The sequence below is a fragment of the Phascolarctos cinereus genome, unplaced genomic scaffold (assembly GCF_003287225.1).
Source record: "Phascolarctos cinereus isolate Bilbo 61053 unplaced genomic scaffold, phaCin_HiC Scaffold_5;HRSCAF=322, whole genome shotgun sequence".
Lineage (NCBI taxonomy): Eukaryota > Metazoa > Chordata > Mammalia > Diprotodontia > Phascolarctidae > Phascolarctos > Phascolarctos cinereus.
Genome location: NW_027555958.1, coordinates 59,160,047 through 59,183,710, shown reverse-complemented (window position 1 = coordinate 59,183,710; position 23,664 = coordinate 59,160,047). Strand labels below are relative to the sequence as shown.

Genomic DNA, 23,664 nt, shown 5'->3' with positions numbered 1-23,664 from the left:
TAGACCAAGTGAAGGATTCGAGGTACAGAATAAGACAAATTTTGTTTTTGTATATGGCTAATATGGAAATTTGTTTTGATTGACTAGATGTGTTTGTAATGGGGTTCATTTTTCTTTAGTTCTCAAGTTGGAAGAAGGGTTAGGGTGGGAGGGCATTAGTTTTGCTGACTAAAAAAAATTATATATATATATATATATATATAATGTGTATATGTATATATAATATATGTAAACAATTTTTAAAAAGAGGCTATGTGCACCTAGAGAAAGAATTGATAAATACAAGTATGTATAGCTATGGTGGGGGGGAAGAAAAAAGGGGGAAAAAGTTACATAATAACTTTATTAACTACTTAAAAGGAATAGTAAGTTGCACATGATAGATTTGCAGCTTCATGTACAATCATCTTTTTTTTTCTATTCTGCTATGTTATGGAAATGCTTGTTTTACTTAAGTTCAGAATAAAATAAAATTTAAAAAAATAAGTTACTATAATGATGAGGACTTGAACCCAGCCCTCCTGATTCTCTACCCAGTGCTCTTTCCCTAATGCCACACTGTCCTGCTGAGTCCCCAAATTAAGCATTGCTTACTTTAAGGCAAAGGTTGGGATCCTGGGACCTAAGGCTATAATTTGTCCTAAAGAGAAACTGAGCTAAGAGTGGGGTCCGGGACAGGACACCTGGGAATGGATGTTTGTTGAAGGTGGCAGAATACATAAAATATGGTAAAGGGAGTGTGAGAAGGCCTAAGGTCAAGAGCCTAAAGGTTTCTGATGAAGTTTGTCAGAACCTGAAAAGCTGTCAGTAGGGGTGGGTGAGAGAAGGGTAGAATTAAATTGATCTGGATACAAATTAGTGTTACAACTGGGTGTGTGGGGCAGAGGTCTGTGGTTGTTATAGAAATTGAGAAAAAGTAGTTATTAGTATCAATTATCATTACTGCCAATGATAAGTACTGCTAAAATTACAGGGCCACTGCTTCCATTTGTTCATTCCACAAAGGAAATTAATAGGGTGACATGGAAACCCAAAAAGCTAATGCATTTAACTCTAAGTCGCCCTAGGTTGTATGAGGAAAGAATGAACAGAACAAGAGGTAAGTAATAGTTGTTTCAAAGAACGTGTGACCTTGGACGAGTCAATAACCTTTCAGTGCACTCTCTAAGACTGTATGTAAGTTGTCAAGAAGAGGCTGACCTTGCGTTGGTAAAGGGGATTTCCTCACTTGGAAGTTCCCTATAACCAAGAAAACAAGTCCAGACCCTATCCTCTGCCTCTAGTCTTCCCTGGTCAGGCCATATTCAGAGTGCTGTGGGACTGAACATCCAGCTAGGATGATGAGGGACCTTCAGTTCATGAAGGATCAGTTGTAGGAACTGGAAATGTTTAGCTTGGAGAAAAGACCTCAGCATTAGGGAGATAGCAGATAAGGCATCAGTCTTCAAGTATTTGAAAGGCTGGCTTAGCATTAATGGACAGAATGAGGGGCAGTGGGTGAAAGATTTAGTTTTGATGCAAGGAAAAAAATTGTTCTAACAATTGGAGATATAAAAAAATGGGATGGATACCTATGGAGGTATCCTTTCATGGAGGTCTTCAGGCAGAAGAGAAGCCTTCTTCCAACAGAAGTGGGTGACCATTTATTAGGAATGTTGTAGAAAGGATTCTTGTTCAGTTGTGAGTCTAACTATATGGACTCTGAAGAGCCTTACTCTTCGATTCTGTAATTCTCTGTGAAATATTCATTGAATGCCCACTAGGTACCCTGGAGTGTATGGGGTATTCCAACAGGAATGAGGGTTGAGGGGTGAGGGTTTGCCCAGTCCTTTTCAGGGCTGCTCTGGTGTCAACATGATTCACCCAACTCTCACCTGTTGCTCCATGAAGCTGTAGTATACATAGTAGCCACACCCTGGTAAATTGTCTTGGCAGAAGGGCTAAATCAGGGTGAAGGTTACTGACAGACCTCAAATGAATTTGAGTTAGTAGGACATCTACCTCAAGCATATGAAGACTTCCTCCTGAAGAATGAGTAGATGAGAACAGTTTGTTCCAACAGCTATGAAAGTGGCTGAAACAGGACCTGTGGAGCACTTAGAGCTTGGTCAGATAGCAAAGACCCCAAGGTCATCCACTGCATCTTGGCCCAGTTGTCTTGACTTTTGTCCTGCCATTGGATTTCAATGACTCTAGAAGAGAAAGTGAGGCTGATGTCTTTGTGTAACTCTGCTTCACTTAACTCCAATTCACAAACAAGTCAAATAAAGGACAAAGGGCAGCTAAGTGGCAGTGGATAGAGCTCGGGCCTTGGAGTCAGGAGGCCCTGAATTCAAATTTGACCTCAGACACATAAGACTTGCTAGTTGTGTGACTCTGGGCAAATCACTTAACTCCAATTGCCTCCACACACACACACACAAAAAGAAAGAAATAAAGAAAAAACAGCAACTACATACTCATCTGTGTAGCTTATTTAGAAGTTCAGTAACCACTTCATCCAAATTCTTTCTATAACATCTTAGACAAATGACCATTTTACTGTTTTTAATTTTTATTTATTTTTCAACTTAATAGTATTTTAATTTTTCCCAATTACATGTAAATATAGTTTTAACATTCATTTTTACAAGATTTTTTTTTTGGTTAGGCAATTGGGTTAAGTGACTTGCCCAGGGTCACAAAGCTAGTAAATGTTATGTGTCTGAGGCTGGATTTGAACTCAGGTCCTCCTGACTCCAGGGCCAGTGCTCTATCCACACCTACCTAGCTGCCTCCACTTTTACAAGATTTTGAGTTCCAAATTTTTTTCTCCCTTCCTCCCCCCCTCCCCAAGATGGCAAGCAATCTGATATAGTCTATACATGTACAATCCTATTAGACATATTTCCACATTAGTTATGTTGTGAAGGAAGAATAAGAATAAAAGGGAAAAACCAGGAGAAAAGGAAAAAAAAAGAGAAAACAGTATGCTTTTATCTGCATTCAGACTTCATAGTTCTTTCTCTGGATGACCATTTTACTTCTACCTGAACTCCTCCAGGGACAGGAAGTTTACTGCCAACATTTCTTTCTAGTGCTGTACCTTTGGAGGTATAGTGGGTTTCTTTTCATGGAGGTCTTCTGGCAGAAGCCATCTTCCAACAGAAGTGGGTGACTATCGGGAATGTTGAAGACTGCTGGCTGGGGTCAGGGTAGTATTGATGTAGTAAAAAGAGCAGTGGAGAAAACCTGCACTCACTTACCACCTCTGACCCTTACTGGCTGGGTTATTGTGGATGAGTCACTTCAACTTCAGCGCCCCTCGATTTCCCCATCTGTAAAACGAGTGTCATGGCTACCAACTTCACAGAGCAATTCTGATTAAAAAGGGGGGCTCTGTTCATCTTTCAGTGTTGTAGAAATGCCAGCTACTATTGATTAACTGAAAGTCTTAAGAGCCCAGCGGACAGTGGGAGGATATCCCAAGGACCAGAGCCCCACTGGAGCTCGGCCTTGTCTAGGGAAAACAAGGCTCCGAATTATGGAGTTTCAGAATTGAAAGGGGCCTTACAGGGCCATATAGCCCAACGCCTACATGAGCATCTCCTCTACCCCCTAGCTTCTCCTTGGTTCTCAGCCTTGGGGTTTAGAGCTGGAAATGGCTTAAGAGATCCTCTGGTTCTACAGAGAGGGTTTGCGATAGGCCTCTGGATAAGGGAGCGACTAGCGGGGAAGGCGGAACGCCCGCCCCATGGAGGCTGAGTAAGCACCCACGAACCAGCATCCCTGCAAGCTCCAGGTAGAAGAGCATCACTAGCAGAGCCGCGCAGGGCAGCCCACGTGATCACGAGCCAGAGGGAGGAGGGCTAAGAGGAGGGGGAGGAGCCGAGGGCGGGGCCGGGAGCCGGACGGATGGGGGCGGGGCCGGGGATGGGGCTGGGGCAGTTTTTTGTTTTTTTCGTTTTTGGCGGGGAAGGGGTTTTGCATTTGCTCCTAGTTTCCTCCCCACCCCCTGCTCGGGGTCGGAGTCCGACCTCCGCGGTCCCGGGGGTGTAGAGGAAGAAGCTCCGGAAGGAGCCAATTCCGGGGCCCTAGGCCTGGTCTCCCTGCTCCCTGAGGAGCACGTGGTCTGCCCTGCCTCTGACCCCCGAGGTCCGGAGTTACCTGACCCCTTCTCTCCCCGGCTGCAGAGTCCAAATACCTGGGCAGCTTCCTCCTGCCTCCTTTCCTGCCACCATGGCAGCAGGTGAGTGTGGCTTACTGGGGCCTGGGGGGCGAATGCTTGTCTCCCCTGGCAGGTGTCTGAAGGGGGCAGCCTAGGTTGGTGCAAGGAGCACAGGATTTTTGAACCAGAGACCTGGGTTGCATCCTGCCTCTGCCTCTTAACCACATTCCTACTCTCTGGGCCTCCTTTTCCTCACCTGCAAATCAATGGGTGGATGGACCAGGTGGTCTTGAAATTCCTTCCAGATTTAACTGTGGTGTGGAAAGAGGTTAACTTGGGAAAGCTGAGTTCAAATTTGACTCCAGCTCTTAGATGGAAGGGTGACCTTAGGCCGGTCACTTCACCTGGTCATGGTCTTCCATTTCTTCATCTCTTACAAGGGGGAGGTGGACTAGAGCCTTTTTTTGTGTCACTCATTCCTTTGGCAGTCTGGGGAAGCCTGTGGATCCCTTTCCGAAAGCATGGTCTTACATGAGTAAAATAAAATACAAAGGATTTCAAAGGAAATATTTTTTTTTGTAATTTTTATTGAATTTAGTTTTTGAAATATAGTTATCAAAATAGCTTTTAAAAATACAAGTTCTCAGTTACCAATTATGACCCCCTGCACTAGAAGATCTAGCCCATACACCATATGGCTCTGTGACCTCTGATCAAAAGGAGGGAGCTAGCTTGGTTTCCAGGGCAAAGGGCAGGTGCCTGCTTTCCCCAGCACACACACCTGAGGTAGACAGCTCCAGATGTGTACAGGTAAGAGCTGGATTATTGAAAGAGAAAGTCCTGGGGGCATTTGGGCCAAAAAGGACAGATTGGGAATCATGTGATCTGGGTTTCAGTCCCAGTATTGTTTCTAAGTTTTCTTATGTTAATTTGGGTAAACCACTTCACTTCTGGGCGTTTTTTCACTTATCTGTGAAATTGAGTTGGACTAGATGTCCCTCCCAGTTCTAACATTCTGTGGGTTTAATTTCCCAGAATCATCCTCCCTCCCAACCCCCAAAAGGAAAACAGAACGAAAGCAAAACACATCCACCCAAGAAAGGGCCTGACTCCAGAGATGGTGGACTCCCAACTCTTCCCCTCCCTCTAGTCTTGGGCAGCTACTGCCGGGGACAGTGGGATTTTCCCCTGACTGACCCCTTTCCATCTGGCAAGGGATCACGCCTCTTGTCATGGAAGGGGAACCATACCCTGGAGAGTTGGGGTGTCTCTGCTTTGGGAGGGGGCTCTGACCCATTTGGGGAATCCCTGGGAAATACCTCCTTTCTCCACCAAGGGTAGCCTTGTGCAGTGAAAGGACTGAGTTCCAAGCATGTGGACAAGAGGTTGGGTTCCTGGGTTCTTTTCCCAGCAGGGCTGGGCCAGCCAGCTTCTCACTTTGCCCAAGCAAGGCCCCAGCTTTGCTTGGGGGGATTGGGGTGGGGGTGGGGGTTAGGGATGGTGCTGTTCCTGGAGAGTTGGGCCTTGGCTTCGCTGTCTCCCCTTCCCCCCAGTCTCGTTTTCTCCCGTTTTTTTTCCTCCCCGAAGCTGAGACATCAGTTGTGCCGCCCCAGGGGCATGGGCTGAGGGGTGGTGGTGGGGGGGAAGGAGGGAGGCGGTGCACTCTTGGGTTGCCTGGGCAACTGTAGAAATCCTGGCCTGGGCCTCTTCCGCCTGCCAGGCCGAGCTGGGCTTAGCTTCCTGCATCAGTCACTCCCCGTTGGGGGCGGGCACGCTGGGAAGGGAGGGGAGAGGAGAGGCGGGGCGGAGGAAGGGGTTGGATGTGGCAGAACGAGGTCCCTGCCTGCCAGCTGAGGCCCCAGCCATGGCATCCTCCTCGGCATCACCAGGGAAGCCCAAGGCCAAATACCCCTTTAAGAAGCGGGCCAGTCTGCAGGTAGCCAATGCCCCAGGTGAGTCTGGGCCCCTGGGCTAGCCTCAGGTACCTATTGTGTGGCTAGAGGCTGGCCCACCCCAGAGTGGGTATTCCCAGTGCCCAGGTGCCGACTCAGGGGTGGTGATGGAGGAGGCCAGGGTAGTCCTGGGACAGTGGAAACCCTTTAGAGAGCTGTCCCTGGGGAGGGGAGAGGGGAAGTGGGGGAAAGCTGGTGTGTTTGATTCTGAGCCCTGTCCTACCTGCTGGGGATCCTTCCTTTGCATCAGTATTTATGTGTAGAACATCCTGGGATTTGTGTTTGTACACACGTGCATCTGTCTAGCTGTGTAGGTATCCAAAACAGTGTGTGGTGTGTGAAAGGAGTGGTAACTGTGAAGTGGGACATACCAGTGTCTTTGAGCTGCAAGGGCTTGCCACGCTGGGAGGCAGTGACTGGACTGGAGGGCGTTGTGCCCTTTCTTCCTCCTAGCCTCCTCTTCCTTGAACCCCTCTGTCACCCAACTTCCATTCTGGATTTCCAGAGGGGGGGCTTGACAGCTGGAGGAGTGTGTGCTCACTGCTTGTCCCATCTGTTTTCAGCTGTCCTGTCTCTGGGCATGCCTCTAACCATGTCCTTGTGATCATGGGCATGGTGACCCTTGGAATATCTGTCTGTGACCCTGGAAGGATGTTCCTCTATGTGAGGATGGGACCAGTGACTCCTAAGGGTTCCCCTGAATCTGTGACCGTGTATGAGCATGCTGCTTTCTTCATATACCTTCTTGTTCCTGTTCCTGCTCCGGCAGGACCATTGCACCATTTAGGGAAGGTGATGAAGGGCTGCCTGGCTCTGTGGCGTTGCCGAGAGGTTCCTGGCCAGCTGCCCACTTTGGTGCCCATGTTGCATAGTGGATACATATACTTATGTTCATGTGTTTACTGAGGACCCCTCTTCCCCCCAACAGAGACTTGCTTACTTTTATTCCATTGCTGAATGCACTATCTTCTGGGATGTCCGTGTAATTGCTAAGAATACCCATTTATGGTCATCATGGTGTTGACTGAGGACATTGAGCCTCTTGCCTGTACAATTGCTGAGTGTGCCCAGACCACAGGGTGCTCAGGTTTGTGTTGGGGCTGACGGGGTTTAAGCCCGCGCCATTGCCATGCTGGCCAGGAATACTCGGGTTTGTGTCCTTGCCATGGGTGCACTGGCCCTCAGGGATGCTCAGGTCTGTCATTGCCCTGGATGACTGACCTCCAGAGATACTGGGGACTGCGCCATCACTGAGGTTGTCCGGCTCCCAGGGGGCCTGTGCGCAGCTGGGAGCACCTCGCCTCCAGCCATGCTGCTCGGGTTGGGGCCCCCAGGGGTACCTAGGTTTGTGCCAGCTGTGTTGTTACTGTGTGTGGTAGCAGGGTACTGCTCTTCCCTCCCCCCCTCACCTCCCCTACAACTGGAAACTCAGTTACAGACCTGTCAGCTTGCTGAGTTGGTAAGAAGTACAAGGTCTTGGGAGGAAGGGAACCTGCTGGTCAGGAAACCAACCTCTAAAGGGCAGAGGGCCACCATCTTGGTGGGCCAAAAGGTGTGTCCAAGATAGTATTTTGAGGTGGCTTGCTGTTGTGCTCAACCAGATTTTATTTGACTTAAGTTCTCAATGGGGAGAAGAGGCTGCCTATGAGGTTTAAATAGGCAGGGTTGCCTAATGAATAGCAAACTCTCAGGATGGGTGCCAGGGTTTCTGGAGGCAGCTGGATCTCCCAGAAGGCCAGGGTTGCTATTTGCCTGTGGTACAGCTTGTATTTTGTACATTTTTTTTCCAGCCTGGGGAAGAAGCTTCGGCAGTTCATGTAGACTCCCAGAGATTGCCATGTGAACTGGCAATTCGCATTAATTAATAGCAATTATTTATAGTGCTTCACTGTGGGTTCCCCCACTTTACAGATGGGGAAACTGAGGCAGGCTAAGTGACTTGCCCAAGGTCACACAGCTAGTAAGTGTTGGAGGCCAGGTTTGAACCCAGGTCTTCCCCACTCCAGGCTCAGTTCTGTACCTACTGTGCCAGCTGGCCACTTTGAGGTGCTTGCTTGCATGTCCTTTAAGCAGGAGTTGGGCAGGCACTTGTTAGGATTTCTTTAGAGGTAATTCTTGTTCAAAGACAGGTTAGGCTACATGACATTTAGTCTTCCCACTCCTGAAATTACATGATTCTGAGTCACAGCGAAGCTTGGTGGTATCATGGAGAGAGTGTGGGACTTGGAGCCAGAAGGACCTGAATTGGAATCTGGCCTCAGGACAGATTAGCTGTGTGTCCCCGAGTAAGTCTGTAAAACCAGGCCCTTGAAGGCCCTTCCCAGCTCTAAATCTGTAACCTTGGGAATTTCTGACAGGAAAGAAGGAAATGCGCATCATTACTTTTAAGCCAACCACTGTGCCATGCTAAGTGCTTTACAAAAATTATGTCGTTTAATTCACATATCTACCCTGCTATTATTGTTCCCATTTTATAGCCAGGAAACTGAGGCAGAAACAGGCTAATGACTTGCCCAGGGTCACACAGCTAGAGAGTATCAGAGGCTAGAATTTAGCTCAGTTCTACTGACTCCAGGTCCAGTGTTCTATCCACTGACTCACCTCACTACTTCTAAAGAAGGTATTCTGAGGCTGGCAAGCTGGTCACCATCAATTGTGTCTATGGGTAAGGCCAGCCATACTCACAACATGAGGCTTCTTTCTTCCAGTGCCTTCAAAAACAAAATTATTTTACCTCGAGAGAAGAGAAGCAATTGCCTTGACTAACAATCACATTCAGCCAGGCTCTCATCCGGCTTCTGTATGGGACAGTGGCCTATTTAGACCCCTAGGGACTGTCCTGCGACCTGGCAGCCCGCATTACCTTGGGGAGATTGTCCAGCCTGCCCTGCGGCACTGGAGATACTGCCAGCGTCCCCAGATGCGAATAAAGGTGGAGGTCAAGGTGGGCCTCTGACCTGTAGCCTGGAGCTGATCTTTCTAGGGTAAATTAGGATTCTTCTTGCTTCAGAGCTGCTCTGGGCAAGAGAACATGCTGTAGACTTGGGGTCCAAGGCCACCCCACATCCTTTAGAGGACAACAGCAATGATAGTTTTTGTAATGTGTTAAGGATTTCAAAGCACTTGTCTCAAAACAACACTGAAGTACGTAATATGAGTCTTTTGCATGATGAGAATACCAAGTCTCTGAGAGGTAAATTGATTTGCTTGGGTTACACAGCTGCTAAGTGTGAGCTAGGATTGAATCCACTTTCCCCTTCTCCTGAGGCTTGCAGTCTTTCCTTCTGTTCTCGTCACTGCCAGCCTCCCTTCTCAGGTCTAATAGGACCACGAAGGGAAGACTTTTTGGATGCATCTTCTTAGTGGGTAGAACCAAGAAACCGGGTTCCATATCTGAGTGGTGCCCTCAGTGGATTTCCTGGCTGTCTAGATGTTAGCCCTTGTACTTCTCTGGGCTCCAGTGAGTTTTTCCTGGGAGAGGTACAGGCCAGAAGGAATCCCTCGGCCTCTTCCTCTGTCTTCAGTAAGCGGGTCCTTGTGTCCCCTGGAGAGGTGACCCCCTTCCTTCTTTGAGTTCTAGGGGAATGCAGGGTTAAAGAATCCTAGGCAGAAGGAACCTCTGAGGGCCAGCTCCTTTTTTCAACGTAATATACTCGACAAGTGGCCATCTAGGCTTTGATTAAAGGCCTACAGCACGTAAAATTGCTTGAGCTTTATTCCTAATGGGGAGCCTGGGTTGGTGCTTTGCAATTTTCACCTATTGTTGTGAGCTTTCTCCTGTGGAGCTCTCTTCTGTTGCCTGAGAATGCTAATAGCTCGTGTTTTGGGAAGACTTCAAGGCTTCCTCCCAGTAGCTCAGTGAGTTAGGGAGAGCAAATGAATCTGAGGCCTAGAGAGGTTAAATGGTTTGACCTGCCTGTTAAGTAAATGGCAGAGGCTGAATTGGAAGCCACGTCTCTTGGCTGTCAATTCTGGGATGGGGGTGGGGCGATGGGTGGTCTAGGGTGTATGTGGGATGGGTGGCAGTGTGGGTTTGCTACCCAGGGAGAATATGGGGCTGCTCTTAGAGGGAAGAGTTAGGAGGCCTTGAGATTCCTTGTCACTGTTATCTGTTCTGTCACTGGTCTTGGCTGTCTCTCCATCACTCTTCAGTTCCAGGTAGGGTCTGTCTCTGTCTCTCTCTTCTCTCCTCTCTCTCTCTCTCTCTCTCTCTCTCTCTCCTCTCTCTCTTCTCTTTCTTTCTTTCTTTCTTTCTTTCATTCTTTATTTTTCTCTCCCCCTCCCCCCTCCTCTCCCCTCCTCTCCCCTTCCATCCCCTTCCCTCCCCTTCCCTCCCCTCCTCTCCCCTTCCCTCCCCTTCCCTCCCCTTCCCTCCCCTTCCCTTCCCTTCCCTTCCCTTCCCTTCCCTTCCCTTCCCTTCCCTTCCCTTCCCTTCCCTTCCCTTCCCTTCCCTTCCCGTCTTTCTCCTTCCTTCCTCTCTTCTCTCTTTTTTCTATTTTCCCTCCCTCTTTCTTTCTCCCTCCCTCTCTTTCTCTCTGTCTCAGTTTCTGTGTCTCTTTCTTTCTTTCCTCTCTCCTCTCTTTCTCCCTTTCTCTCCTCTCTCTTTCCTTTTTATTTTCCCTCTCTTTTTCTTTCTGTACTTTCTTTTTCTTTCCCTCTTTCTTCCTCTTTCTCTCTTTCCCTCTCCTTTTTATTTTCCCTTTCTCTTTTTTTGTCTATCTCTGTCTATTTATTTCTCTCTGTCTCTTTCTCCCTCCCTCCTCTCTTCTCTCTTTTTTCTATCTTCCGTCCCTTTTTCTCTCTTTCTGCCCCCTCTCTTTTCTCTCTGTCTCAGTTTCTGTGTCTCTTTCCTCTCTCCTCTCTCTCTTTTCATCTCTCTCCTCTCTTTTTATTTTCCCTCTCTTTTTCTTTCTTTCTCTCTCCCTCTCCTCTCTTTTTATTTTCCCTTTCTCTTTCTTTCTGTTTGTCTCTCTTTGTCTCTCTCTCTCTCTCTCTCACTCTGTCTGTCTGTCTCTCTCTCTCTCTCATGGATACTGTAGCTGTGGGGCCTTCCCTGCAGGGAGCCAGGGAAGCAGCTGTGGAAGCTTCAGGTTTCTAACAATAGCAGGAGTGGTGGGGTGGGCTCTTGTGCTTGGGCAGGTGATGGTCTCATCTGTCTCATCTCCCTGCCTTGTCCCTCAACCAGATTCCTGAGGGAGGTTGGCCTCTAGCATGCCAGCGACTTGCTCACCCGTCCAGGAGGGTGTGCCGACTCTTTGGTCTGGGCTAGTGCCAGGCCGCCAGACCCAGAGGGGCAGTGAGTTTTCAGCAGGAATGCCCACGGCCCCTCCTTACTCATAGCCAAATATTCCCACTCTTCTCCTTTTCGATGTCCTGTTCTGGCCTCCGCTTTGGTCGTCCAGGGGTTAAGGCCAAGGTCCAGCATTGAGCTGTCCCTTGCTAGCCCACCTCCGATGCCTCTCTCTTTCCAACACCCTGACTCTCACTGTGGCAGAACCAGAAGTCTCCTGATGAACTCCTGGCCCCCACTGCCTGCCCCTGCCCAGACACCCCAGCCTTCCTCCCTCCCACCCCCCACCCCCACCTCACCCCTGTCTGCAGCTGCACTTGGTATGGTCCGTGCCGGCTCCGGAGCCGTCCTCGGGGACTGACTGCAGCCTCACACGGGCGGGCGGGCAGCAGCTCCAGTGAGGGGCACGCAGCCACTGGCAGAGGCCTGGCTTGGGGCTGCCAGATCTCTGCAGGTAGGGGAGTGGGTTGGGAGGGTGGGGTGTCAAGGGAATAGCCAGGGGCAAGGCTCTGGGATTGAGGCAGGCATTCCTCTTTCCTGGTCCGGAGAGAAGTGAGGCAGGGTTGGGGGCTTCTCCCGAGTGCAGCGGGCCAGGCAGTAGAACTCTGAGTAGCCTGGGGAGAGAGGGCACTGGGGTCCCTTTCCCAGGCCTCACCTGGGGCTAGGCTAGGACGCTGGCCCCTGCAGAGCTCCTCCAGGCAGTGCTCCCCAGGCTTTCCCAGGACCAGAGTGTGGGGGGGGATTAGAGAGGCACCGAGCTAGAGTTTTGGCCTGATTTGTGCTTGATCCTGGACATCTGGATGTCGAGAGGGAGGGAGGGAGATGGTGGGCTGGAGATGAGGACTAGAGGCGAGGTGGGCTGGGGACTTGTGACAGCTTCAGTGTATGTAGCCAGATGTCTGACCCAGACCTCCAAAGCTCCTAGGTGCCAGTCCCTCCTCTGAGGTGCTGAGACTGAAAGCCCCTCCCCGCACCTTCCCCAGGTCCTTTTGTGAGCCCTCTGGCCCGGGCCTCAGAGTGGCGTAGTCTGTTAGTGGCGGCTCCTTCCTTGAGGGGCAGCCAACTGTGGGGTGGGGCCAGGCAGTGTCTTGGCAGCTCCAGGGTCCTGGGGGAAAGGACAGGCCTCGGGGGACACAGTGAAGTTCCCGCTCCTCCCTGGCCCTGCCCCTTGTGGGCTGTGCCCTATGTGGGGAGTCAAACTGTGGTTTCCCCTTCTAGTCTGCCAGCCAGTGATACTGGCCTCCCCATCCCCCCCTCCCCCCCCACCACGGTCAGGATCTCTGAAGTGCCAGGCAAGGGGCTGCAGGTCCCGAACAGAGCATTGGGTCCCATGGAGGCTTTTTGAGCATTAGGGTTGTGGGGAGAGGGGGATGCGAAACTCCCCCAAACTGCAGCATCCTGGTCTCCTGCATCAAAACTAGTGGTTATTGGAGTCCCTATTGTGTGATTTCACTGTTTAGATATCAGTGGGGGAAAGCCTGGGGTAGAAGAGGGCTTCATCCTTCTTGGAGTTCTTTGCTCAGTAGCCAGAACCCATCCTACTTTGAGCTGGGTCAGGGGCTGCTGGGTCTTTGGGGTTGCTTTAAGTCCAGGTCACTCTAGAACATACCTTCTCCCTTGGTCTTGGGTATTTGGCTCCCACCCCTCCTCCAGCACACAGACCCACCTGCAGCTATCCAACTGACCCTTAGCAGGCAGGGGCCCTAGGCCCACAATGACGGAGATCAGCCAGATATGGGGAGGTGGGAAGGAATGAGTAGCTGGGGGCTCCATCCTACTCCTTCCCTATTCCTTGCTGACCCCAGTCACCGTCTCTGTCTCTGCAGAGGCTCGGGGCGGGCTGGGGGGACCCCCGCTGCAATCCGCCCGCTCCCTGCCGGGCCCTCCCCCCTGCCTCAAGCACTTCCCGCTCGACCTGCGCACCTCCATGGATGGCAAATGCAAGGAGATCGCTGAGGTACCCTCCCTGTGCCCTTTGGCCCGTCTCCCTTTCCTGATGCATGACTGCCCACATACTGCTTCCCAGCCCTTTCCATCTTGATCCTCCCCCACACCTTCCCAACATAGCCCGGGCAGGGAGGAGTGTGCCTGCTGCTGGGGAGGGACAGAGTGTGCCCATGCTCGCACATACTCAGAGGATGCCCCTGCCACCTCTGCTCTCTCTCGCCAGGAATTGTTTAGCCGCTCCTTGGCAGAGAGTGAACTTCGGAGTGCCCCATATGAATTCCCGGAGGAGAGCCCCATTGAGCAGCTGGAGGAGCGGCGCCAGCGGCTGGAGCGGCAGATCAGCCAGGATGTCAAGTGAGCCCCTTCCCCTGCTCTCTGCCACCCTCCAGTCACAGCCCTCCCTAGAGCCGAGCCAGCGATCGGCCACACTGACCCTGGAGGAGAGTCCCCCACTCTAGTGAAACCTGTGTGACAGGCCTTAGTTGTGCTTTCTTTTATTGAAGTTTTAATTATGTCTTCAGAGTTAATGGGCTTTTCCCCCCCCTTTGTCTTATCTTTCCTTCCCTGTTTGGCTAATAATGCAGGAGGAGGGAAGGGACTTATTATTCTACTCCCCACTACTATCATCTCTACCAGCCCCCCTCCCCCAAATCAGTCCCTTGCTCCCCAAAGGGAGTATTATTGTGCGGGGCTGGGTTCATCACCCCAGTTCATGCTGTTTCTTCCTGCCTCCAAGCCCTGGGTCTGCTTCAGGCCCTTGTCAGCTGCCTGACCTCTTTTCCCTCCAGGTTGGAACCGGACATTCTGCTTCGGGCCAAGCAAGACTTTCTGAAGACAGACAGTGATGCGGACCTACAGTGAGTGATGACCAGGGCAGGGGCTAACCTCCTCCTTACTTCCCTCCAATCCATTTACCGTTTTTTGTTTTTGAGACTTTCCCTATCTCACCTTTACTGGAAGTGCCACGGCTAGGTCTGATTCCATTACTGATTGGCCAGGGAGCTTGGGCCAGCTCGTTCTCTGACCCGGGCTGGTTGGCTTGCCCTTGGACAGCCTGGTGGCCCCTGCTCTCCCAGGGACTCACTGTATTGCTAGATTGAGTACAGACACCTGATCAGCTTTAGCCCTAGTTCAGGTCAGAACCCCTGAGCTCAGGAGATGCACTGAGCTCAACCTCGCTCATAGTAGGCATTATTATAAGCCTGTCCCCTGACTTCCAAACACAAAGCTTTGAAAAGGAGTGTGAGCTGGATAAGCCCCTGTCCTAGCCCCCTGGGACCTCTCTCCTTCTCCCCCTCCCTTTATTTCTTAGGACTCTGTTTCTCTCTCTCTCTGCAGGTTGTACAAGGAGCAGAGTGAAGCTCAGGGTGACCGTGGGCCCAGGGAGCGAGATGGGCATCTGGAGCGAGAGTTTCAGAGGGTTTCCATCTCTGGGGAGGAGAAGTGTGGGGTGAGTGTGGCCTGGACAGGTGGAGGAGCTGTAGGGCCTGGGTAACTGGGATTCTGCCTCCAGGGCTCTGGGATCACCCTGAGCTTAGCCATCTGGGAACTCTTAAGCCTCCTCTTCAGCGCCTTAGCAGGAGGAAGTCCTGGGATGAGGGGAAGGAGGGGGAAGAACATATGCAGTGGGCACAGAGATGACACCTGGGAAAAGGACATGTGAGAACGAGCCCTTCTCCCCTGCTTCCGCCCCTCGTCTGCAGGTACCATTCACTGACCTGTTGGATGCGGCCAAGAGTGTGGTACGGGCGCTGTTCATCCGGGAGAAGTATATGGCCCTGGGCCTTCAGAGTTTCTGCCCCACCACTCGACGTTTCCTGCAGCAGCTAGCCGAGAAGCCCCTGGAGAGCAGGGCCTTTGAGCAGGGCCCAGAGACCCCAGTGTCTGCTGGTGTGATGTCCTCTTTTGTTTCCCTTCTGCTCCTGTTCCCAGAAGGGGGGCCCCCAGGACTCCCCATCCTGACCGTGGGGATGCATTATGTGCATCCCTTTTCCCTCTCCTCCCTCCCTGCCACCTGCACTGTCACTGGCCTTGTGTCCAGTTCGACTCCAGCCCTCCCTCACTTCCTTTCACTTATCCAGGCCCTGTTGAGATCTGCGCGGGTTTCTGGGGCCGCCAGACTGGGCATGCCTTAGGCTTGGACAGACCCATGTGCGAAGCTAGCCTTGAGGGGAAAAGAAAGATGGGGTGGAAAGGGATGGGGGCTGTTATTCTTCCAGCGGCTTTCAGGACTTAGGACCCTCTTGCACCTGGCCTTGGCATGGGGGCCCCAGGCTCTTCAGCTGCTCCAGGTCTGGGGTTGGGGAGAAGCTCTGGGCCTCCTTCTCTAGACCCTTCTTTGGGTGAAGAAGGAGGCAGAGCCGGGGAAATACCCATGGTCCTGACACCTGTGTTCTTCCCCACTCACACACATGCCAGATGCCCCCGTCCATCCCCCCGTGCTGGAGCAGCACCCTTATGATCACTGTGAGCCCGCCTCCATGCCCGGGGACCTGGGCTTCGGCCTCCGCATGATCCAGGGAGTCGTCCATGTCTATCTCAAAAGGGATCCTGAGGAACAGTAAGTGGGAAGGAAGGGCGGAGGGAGGGAAAAAGAAGAGGGGATAATCAGTGACAGATTGTGATAGGGAGAAATGCAGGCCCCTAGAAGGGAGGTGGGCAGAGGCAGAGGGGGCTCAGGGGAAGGAGAAGGGTCCCTGTGAGGGGAAGATGGGCTGAGCTGAGACTGAGAGGAAGGGAGGGAGGCCATTGGAGTCGGCTCCCTCTCCTCAGCCCGGGCTCCCTGCAGGAACTCAGAGCTGGAACTGCCATACCCAGACCTCCAGGAGTTTGTAGCGGATGTCAACGTGCTAATGGCACTGATCATCAATGGTCCCATGTAAGCCCCCGGGCCCCACGTGGCCACCAGCCCTCCTGCTACCCTCCCCCAGGGCCTGGCCAGGGGCCCTCAGGCATGCCACCCTGCCCCAGCTCGTGCTGCCCAGGCCGCCTCTTCGTCCCCAAGCCCTCCTCCCAGGTGACCTCCTCTCCTTTACCGTTTCCCAGAAAGTCCTTCTGCTACCGTCGGCTACAATACCTGAGCTCCAAATTCCAAATGCATGTGCTGCTCAATGAGATGAAGGAGCTGGCCGCCCAGAAGAAGGTGCCCCATCGGGACTTCTACAACATCAGGAAGGTTGGTTCTCCTTTCTTTTAAAAAAAAATCCAGTACCTTATTTTTATTGATTTTTGTTTTCAAAACACCCTAATTTCTAAATGTTTCTCTCTCCTCTCACCTCCCAAAAATCCCTCCTTTGTTACAAGAATTAAAAAGAGGAGGAAAAAAAGCAGTTCAGCACTTCTGATGAACCCATCAACTTCTGTGCCATAGTCCCGAGTCCCTCCCTCTGCCCCTCCTATTTCCTTCTCTGCTTTCTTCCTCTTCTACTGTCTCACTTTCGCATTCTTTCTCCGCTGTTCCCTTCCTCCCCCTCCTTCTCCTTTCCCTTTCTTCCTTTATGTGTCCCCCCCTCCTCCCATTGTTTCTCTCTCCATCTTTCTTCTTCTTTTCTGTTTCTCCTTCTCTTCCCTTCTTTGTCTCCCTGCCTTATCTTTCTCCCTCCCTCCTGTCTCTCTCTCCTTTCTCTCTGTCTGTATGTGTGTCTCTCTCCCCTACTCTCTCTTTTTTTCCCTGCGTCCCTTCTTTCTCTCTTCTCTCTGTATCCCTTCTCTGTCTCTTCCTCTCTCCCTCTTCTCTTTCTCTCCCTCCCTCTCTTCTTTCTCTTTCTTGTATCTCTTCTCTCTCTTCATCCATTTCCTGTCTCCTCTTCTACTCAGTCTCTCTCTCACCATACCTTCTCTGTTTCTCTCCTCTTCTCCCCTCTCTCCTCTCCCTAACTTTTTCCCAAGTCCATCCCCATCTGGCACACTTCCCACTAATCCTTCTCTACCAAGTGCACGTGTAGCATAGAAAGATCTCTTTCTCCTTCACTTCTTGGGGTGGGGGACAGGTTTTTCTCACTTGAGGCTGTCCTGTCTGGTCCTGAGGCAGGATTTTGCCCTCCTGGGGTCTGCTAGGACAGATCCTGCCCTTTGGGCCCAAGGACGTTTTCAGCTAGCTGCCCAGCCCCCTCTCCCATGTCCGTTACCACTCACTGATCGTTCTGTACCCCTATGGTGCCTCCAGGTGGACACACACATCCATGCCTCGTCCTGCATGAACCAGAAGCACCTCCTTCGCTTTATCAAGAGGGCCATGAAGCGGCACTTGGAGGAGATTGTGCACGTGGAGCAGGGCCGGGAGCAGACGCTACGGGAGGTCTTCCAGAGCATGAACCTCACGGCCTATGACCTGAGTGTGGACACTCTTGATGTACATGCGGTAGGTCCCAGGGCAGAGGCAGAGGGAGAGGGGTCCGGGCCTGGTTAGGAAAGGGTCATGGGCTTGTGCTCTGGGGTCTGGCAGCTGGCTCTGGGTGGAGGGAGCTCTGAGATCTCTCTGGCCTGGCCTGACTCCTAGGATCGGAACACCTTCCATCGATTTGACAAGTTCAACGCCAAGTACAACCCCATTGGGGAGTCCGTCCTTCGAGAGATCTTCATCAAAACAGACAATAGGGTCTCGGGAAAATACTTTGCCCATATCATCAAGGTACGGGTGTTATTTATAATAATAATAGTTCACACTAAGGTGTAAAGTGCAAATTTACAAATACTATCTCATTCAATCCTCACAGTGACCTTGGGAGGTAGATGCTATCATTATTACACCCATTTTGCAGATGATGAAACTGAGGCTGAGAGAGGTTGAGGCAGCTAGCTGGCACAGTGGATAGAGCTCCAGGCCTGGAGTTGGCTCATACTAGCTGTGTGACCCTAAACAAGTTCCTTGACCTTTTTAATGACTTAGTTTTCTCATCTGTACAATGGGGATAATAATAGCAAATGCCTCCCAAGGTTGCTATGAGGACCAAATAATACTTAAAAGTAAAATTTTTTGCAGGCTTAAAGGCTGCATAAATACTAGCTATTATTATCAATATCATTTATTATCGTTATCTTTTGTTATTATATTTGCCCAGAGTTACACAGGTAGTAAGTGTCTGAGGCAGGATTTGAACTCAGATTTTCCTGACTCCACATCTGGTATTTCTGTGTCTCTCACAGGAGGTGATGTCGGACTTGGAGGAGAGTAAGTACCAGAACGCAGAGCTGCGTCTCTCTGTGTACGGGCGCTCGAGGGACGAATGGGACAAGCTGGCACGCTGGGCCGTGGGACATCGCGTACATTCTCCCAACGTGCGCTGGCTGGTGCAGGTGCCCCGGCTTTTGTGAGTCCCCCCGAATGATGGAAGAAGGGGACGCTTCAAGGTGGTTGGGCTGTGTCCCTCTGAGAAGCCTCTGTCCATTCCCAGGCCCCAGTTTCCCCCCGGGGAGCAAGATTGACCATTCTTGGGCAGCCGTATGGCCTGTCCAGTTCTGAGTGCATCAAGGGCCACGGCTTGGGACATTGAGCTTCCTGTCCATCTTCCAGGGTAGGGGATGTACCCTGGGCAGCTTCAAGAACATGGTGGATGGATCTGCCATCCACGGTTGGTCTCAGGCTTCTGGCCTGTACCACCTCATGGCTTGAGAGTCCTAAATCGACCTCCAGTAAGATGCCCTCCTCTTTGATGTGTTCCCCTCCCCTCCACTCCCATGCAGTGACATCTATCACACCAAAGGTCAGCTGGCCAACTTCCAGGAGATGCTGGAGAACATCTTCCTGCCGCTGTTTGAGGCCACAGTGCACCCTGCCAGCCATCCAGAGCTGCACCTCTTCTTGGAGCATGTGAGTGTCTGGAGGTCTATCAGAGAGGTCACCAGGGTCACTGGGGGGGAAATCTGACCCTCCATCCCCTCCTCTCTCCTATGCCCCATCCCCAGGTGGACGGCTTTGACAGTGTGGATGATGAATCCAAGCCTGAGAACCATGTGTTCAATCTGGAAAGCCCACTCCCCGAGGCCTGGGTGGAGGAGGACAACCCTCCCTACTCCTACTACTTGTACTATACCTATGCCAACATGGCGGTGCTCAACCACCTGCGAAGGTGAGGTGGCAGGTGGTGGTGGCGGGGTGGGGTCCTCTCCAGCCTCTCCAGAGGTACGTGATACTTTACAGTTTACAAAGCACATTTCTTCCATGATTATGAGGTTTTTAAGAAGGTGAAGCTTAGATTTCTTCCAGGTCATAAGATCAGTTAGTGATGAAGAGCTCAGGTCTTCAATCTCAGTTTTTCCCTACTACACCAAGATGCTTTTCACAAATCTCGTAATTGGGATTTACCAACTCCCCTTTCTCATCTTCTGTTCCATGGCCAGGACTTGTTTTTATCGTAGACTGGGTTCCCTTCTGCCCATAAACTCCACCTTTGCCTCTTCCTCGTAGGCCTCACCCATGGGATATGGCCCTCCCTTCTTTGTCCCTTGTACCTCTACCCCTGCCACACTCTGAGGGCCTATGGTTTAATCTCTAAGCTATTCTCCCATGGGGGGAGGAGTTCCAGGGCTTTTCAGGCACGAGGAGCTGTGAATCCTAGGTAGGGAGGTAGCTGTAACATTGATATTATCCTGTCCCCCAACACAGACAGCGGGGTTTTCATACCTTTGTGCTCCGGCCCCACTGTGGGGAGGCAGGACCCATCCACCATCTGGTATCAGCCTTCATGTTGGCCGAGAACATCTCCCATGGGCTGTTGCTTCGAAAGGTCAGTCAGATCTGAAGCCTACATCCCCTCTTTTGTCCAACCAGTACCCCTTCACCCTTCTCAGTCAATAGATGTAGCAACCAATGTCCCTCTCAACAACTAAGACCCCCAACTACTACCTACCCCATCCCCAACTTTCTCAACCAGTATCCTCAAAAACCAATACTCTTTACTCATCTCAGACAGTACGACCAGCAACCAATACCCCTTTTTCTCATCCTTCTCAACCAATACCTTCCACACCTCCCATTACCCCATTCCTAATGATAACCAATACCACCCCAACTCTCCATTTTCTCAATCAATACCTGTGACCACAAATCAATCTCTCTTGCTCCTCCCGCTCCATCCTCAGTGAACACTCCTGGAGTGATCTGCCTTGCTATGACCAACACCCTTATTATCACCACAACACTTTACTTAATTAGCACCCCCCAACAGCCAATAATACCCCTACCAGCCTTTCTCAATCAGTAAAACTCCTAAAAACAGTACCTTAAACTCTTCCCAAACAATACCCCTCTCCAACATTACTTCCCTCTTTCAACAAAATCTTACAATGAGGCCCCAATCCCGTCCTTTTCCCCCTAAATCCTCCTCAGTCAGCACTCGGCTTAGACTCCCCCACTATGGTCAACTCCCATAATCCATTCCCTACCACCCTGCTCAATCAATATTTTCAGCCTCAATTTCTTCATGAAGCTTCCCCCTACCAATTCTCCCATGCTTTCCCTTTATCCATCACCCCTCAGGTCTAACCCCCTAGCAACTAACTCCCTCAGCAATGACTGTTGGACCATCCCCCAACAACTAACCCCCTGAAACTATGCCCTAAGGAGCTGTAGCCCCCACAGACTAGACTTATATAGAGCTCGAAGGTACCCCAGACTAGTCTTAACTCCCTCATTTTACAAATGAGGAAACTGAGGCCCAGTGGTGTGACTTTTCTGAAGTCACACACATAGTAAGGGTTCAGAAATGGGATCAGAACCCAAGACTGTGCTATAGCTCTTACCCTAAAACCTCTGCCCTGTGCTGTAGTCCTGCCCTAAAGCCAGTGACCTCAGCTTGCTATCACCTCTACCCCAGCAGTCCTGGGGCAGGCAGGGCCCCCTGATACCTTCTCCCTTCCTCTCCCAGGCTCCAGTCTTGCAGTACCTGTATTACTTGGCTCAGATTGGCATTGCCATGTCCCCGCTCAGCAACAACAGCCTGTTTCTCAGCTACCATCGCAACCCGCTGCCCGAGTATCTATCCCGGGGGCTCATGGTCTCGCTCTCCACGGATGACCCCCTGCAGTTTCATTTCACCAAGGTCAGAGCCCCGTCCACGTTGGCCAGTTGGGTTATTGAGGGCTGGTGCTGCCCTCTGCCGGGAGACAGCAGCACTGCTCCTCCCTCACCCTCTCACACCTGGGTGCTCCTCTTCTATCCTGAAGGTGACAGAGACCCAGGGTCCTGGCTTCTGTCTGCTCCTCCCTGAGCCCCTTTCTGCACTGCTGGCGTCTGGGGGCAGGGCCTGGAGGGCAGTCAGGGGTGACTCCTGAGCAGGCTTTCCTATCCCCAGGAGCCTCTGATGGAGGAGTATAGCATCGCCACTCAGGTGTGGAAGTTGAGTTCTTGTGACATGTGTGAGCTGGCCCGAAACAGCGTCCTCATGAGTGGCTTCTCGCACAAGGTAATGACCGATGGGTCCTCATGGCCATCCTGGGATATATCTGCCTCGGCTCTTGTGGCCTCAAGGACCCAGGAATGTGTGGAGAAGCAAGCAGAGGGGAGCGCCTGACCCTTCAAGAGAAGAGGATCAGGTGCTCCCAGAAGACCTGATATCTCTCCACAGCCTGCACCCGGGGTGTTTGGGGCTGCTCTACTCTACCTTCCCCTTCCCATGGGCTGTATCTGTACTCAGCAGCCTTGAAACCCTCCCTGCCTGGTGAATGTCCACCTCTCCTTCTCAGGTGAAGAGCCACTGGCTAGGTCCCAATTACACCAAGGAGGGCCCCGAAGGCAATGACATTCGCCGCACCAACGTGCCCGACATCCGCGTGGGCTACCGCCATGAGACGCTGTGCCAGGAGCTGGCCCTCATCACGCAGGCAGTGCAGAGTGAGATGCTGGAGCCCATCCCCGAGGAGGCTGGACTCACCATGAGCCCGGGGCCTCACTGAGCCTGGGCCCGTGGCCCGACACCTGGCCACGTTCTCTCCGTCCTGTCCTCTCTGTTCTCCTCCGTCTTTCTGCCCTCTCCGTTTGACTCTGTCCCCACGTGTCTCTGCTTCTCTGCATGTCTCTGCTTGTCACTCTCTGTCCTCTGGTCTGTGCTGCTTCAAATAGTAGGAGGGGATTGTTGGCCCATGTACTTCTGGTTGCTGGGCCCAGAGACCCTGCTCCTGACTTCTTTTTGACTCTGAATTATGTCTGTCATAACGCAACAGGGCTGGGCCCTGGCGCTGCCCTTCGTAGTGGGCAGCCTGAGAGGCAGCTCCTCCCTTCTGCCCATCACTGCAGGCAAGGTGTCAGAAGTCTGGAAGCCAAGCCTCATTCTGTTGTGAGAAGGGATGTTTCTGGAGGAACCTTTCCCTGGGGCCTTGTGCCCGTCTAATGGCTGAGGAGCTGGGTTTTCTAGAGCTTCTCGGCCATATGGGACAGGTGCTATGGTTTCATGCCCACAGACACTGCCTAGGTGGGTACCCAAGTTGGCCAGGACCCGGGTACCGGCATGGTCTTGCCTAAGCATCCTGGCAAGTGTGATGATGTCTTGTCAGAAGACGGGACTGCTGTGGGCACTGGATGAGGGTTGGAGTCTCATTGGTTGTTAAGCTGGAGGGCTCCTTCCTCCTCAGATTGCTGTTGCCGTCACATGGCTAGCCAAAGGCTTGTCCCTTCCCTCCCATGCCCATCTCTGATCAGTGTGCAGGGGAAGGGAAGGCTGAGGACCTGACTCAGGTTCTAGGATCGGGCTGGGTGCCCAAAGCCAATACTACAGCCGCTTCCAACCTTGCCGCCCACCCAGACAAGCTCAAGCTGTAGTTTTTTTGTGCCACTGTGAGTGGGGGGAAAGGGGGGAGGGGGACCCTGCTTCAGCCTGAGCATTGGGCATCAGGGGAAGCAGGGGAGGGCCCAGGCACACCCTGGTGGCCTTGGAGAGAGAAAGAGAGCGTCCCTGAGTAGGCCCCATTCTTGCGTCTCTTCTCCCTGCTCCTGTCAGTGTCTCTGTCACTGGCCAAGCTGGAACTGTGTTTTTCATTGCTGTGAAATGTGAGATTTCAAACCAGTCCCTCTCCAAAGCATGAAAACAATAAAGATTATTTAAGTAACATGGTCTCTGGGGAAGGAGGAGATGGGCTTTGTGTATGTGGGGAGTGGGGCACAGGATCCTAGATTTAAAATGGAAGGAACTTTAGAGACCACTGTGTTCATTTTACAGGTGGGGAAACAGATTCAGTCTTGCTTAGGGGTCACACAATTAATTTGTGGCAGAGGCAGGCTTTGAGCCCTTGTTTACCTGATGCCAGGTCCCGCATCCTCTCCGTTACACCATGCTTGGGCTCCTGCCACTCCCCTGCTCCCGGCCCTACCATGGGGTCAGAGTGGACGTGGGGTT

General features: G+C 51.7%; 1 protein-coding gene and 1 long non-coding RNA gene across 4 annotated transcripts; one reads left to right on the top strand and one right to left on the bottom strand.

Annotated features, from left to right (window-relative positions):
• Positions 1–3,931: 3,931 nt before the first annotated feature.
• AMPD2 (adenosine monophosphate deaminase 2) lies at positions 3,932–23,377 on the top strand. 3 transcript variants are annotated; one of them, XM_021000808.2, is made up of 18 exons: positions 3,932–4,228; positions 13,216–13,346; positions 13,560–13,690; positions 14,125–14,193; positions 14,675–14,786; positions 15,040–15,226; positions 15,755–15,896; positions 16,125–16,214; positions 16,382–16,511; positions 17,502–17,696; positions 17,835–17,966; positions 18,482–18,645; positions 19,019–19,145; positions 19,241–19,404; positions 19,941–20,061; positions 21,202–21,375; positions 21,628–21,738; positions 22,019–23,377. In XM_021000808.2, the coding sequence occupies exons 1-18, from the start codon at positions 4,219–4,221 to the stop codon at positions 22,226–22,228; spliced, it is 2,400 nt and encodes a 799-aa protein (XP_020856467.1). In that variant the 5' UTR covers positions 3,932–4,218; the 3' UTR covers positions 22,229–23,377. The 3 variants fall into 3 exon arrangements, with proteins under 3 accessions (XP_020856467.1, XP_020856468.1, XP_020856472.1); XM_021000809.2 differs by lacking the exon at positions 3,932–4,228 and adding an exon at positions 5,969–6,099; XM_021000813.2 differs by lacking the exon at positions 3,932–4,228 and adding an exon at positions 11,759–11,843.
• On the bottom strand, positions 13,815–16,500 carry LOC144457521 (uncharacterized). The gene is made up of 4 exons (XR_013486878.1): positions 16,413–16,500; positions 15,055–15,886; positions 14,285–14,427; positions 13,815–14,164 (listed from the first exon to the last, which is right to left on the bottom strand). It is a non-coding gene; the product is annotated as an uncharacterized LOC144457521 (long non-coding RNA).
• Positions 23,378–23,664: the final 287 nt, after the last annotated feature.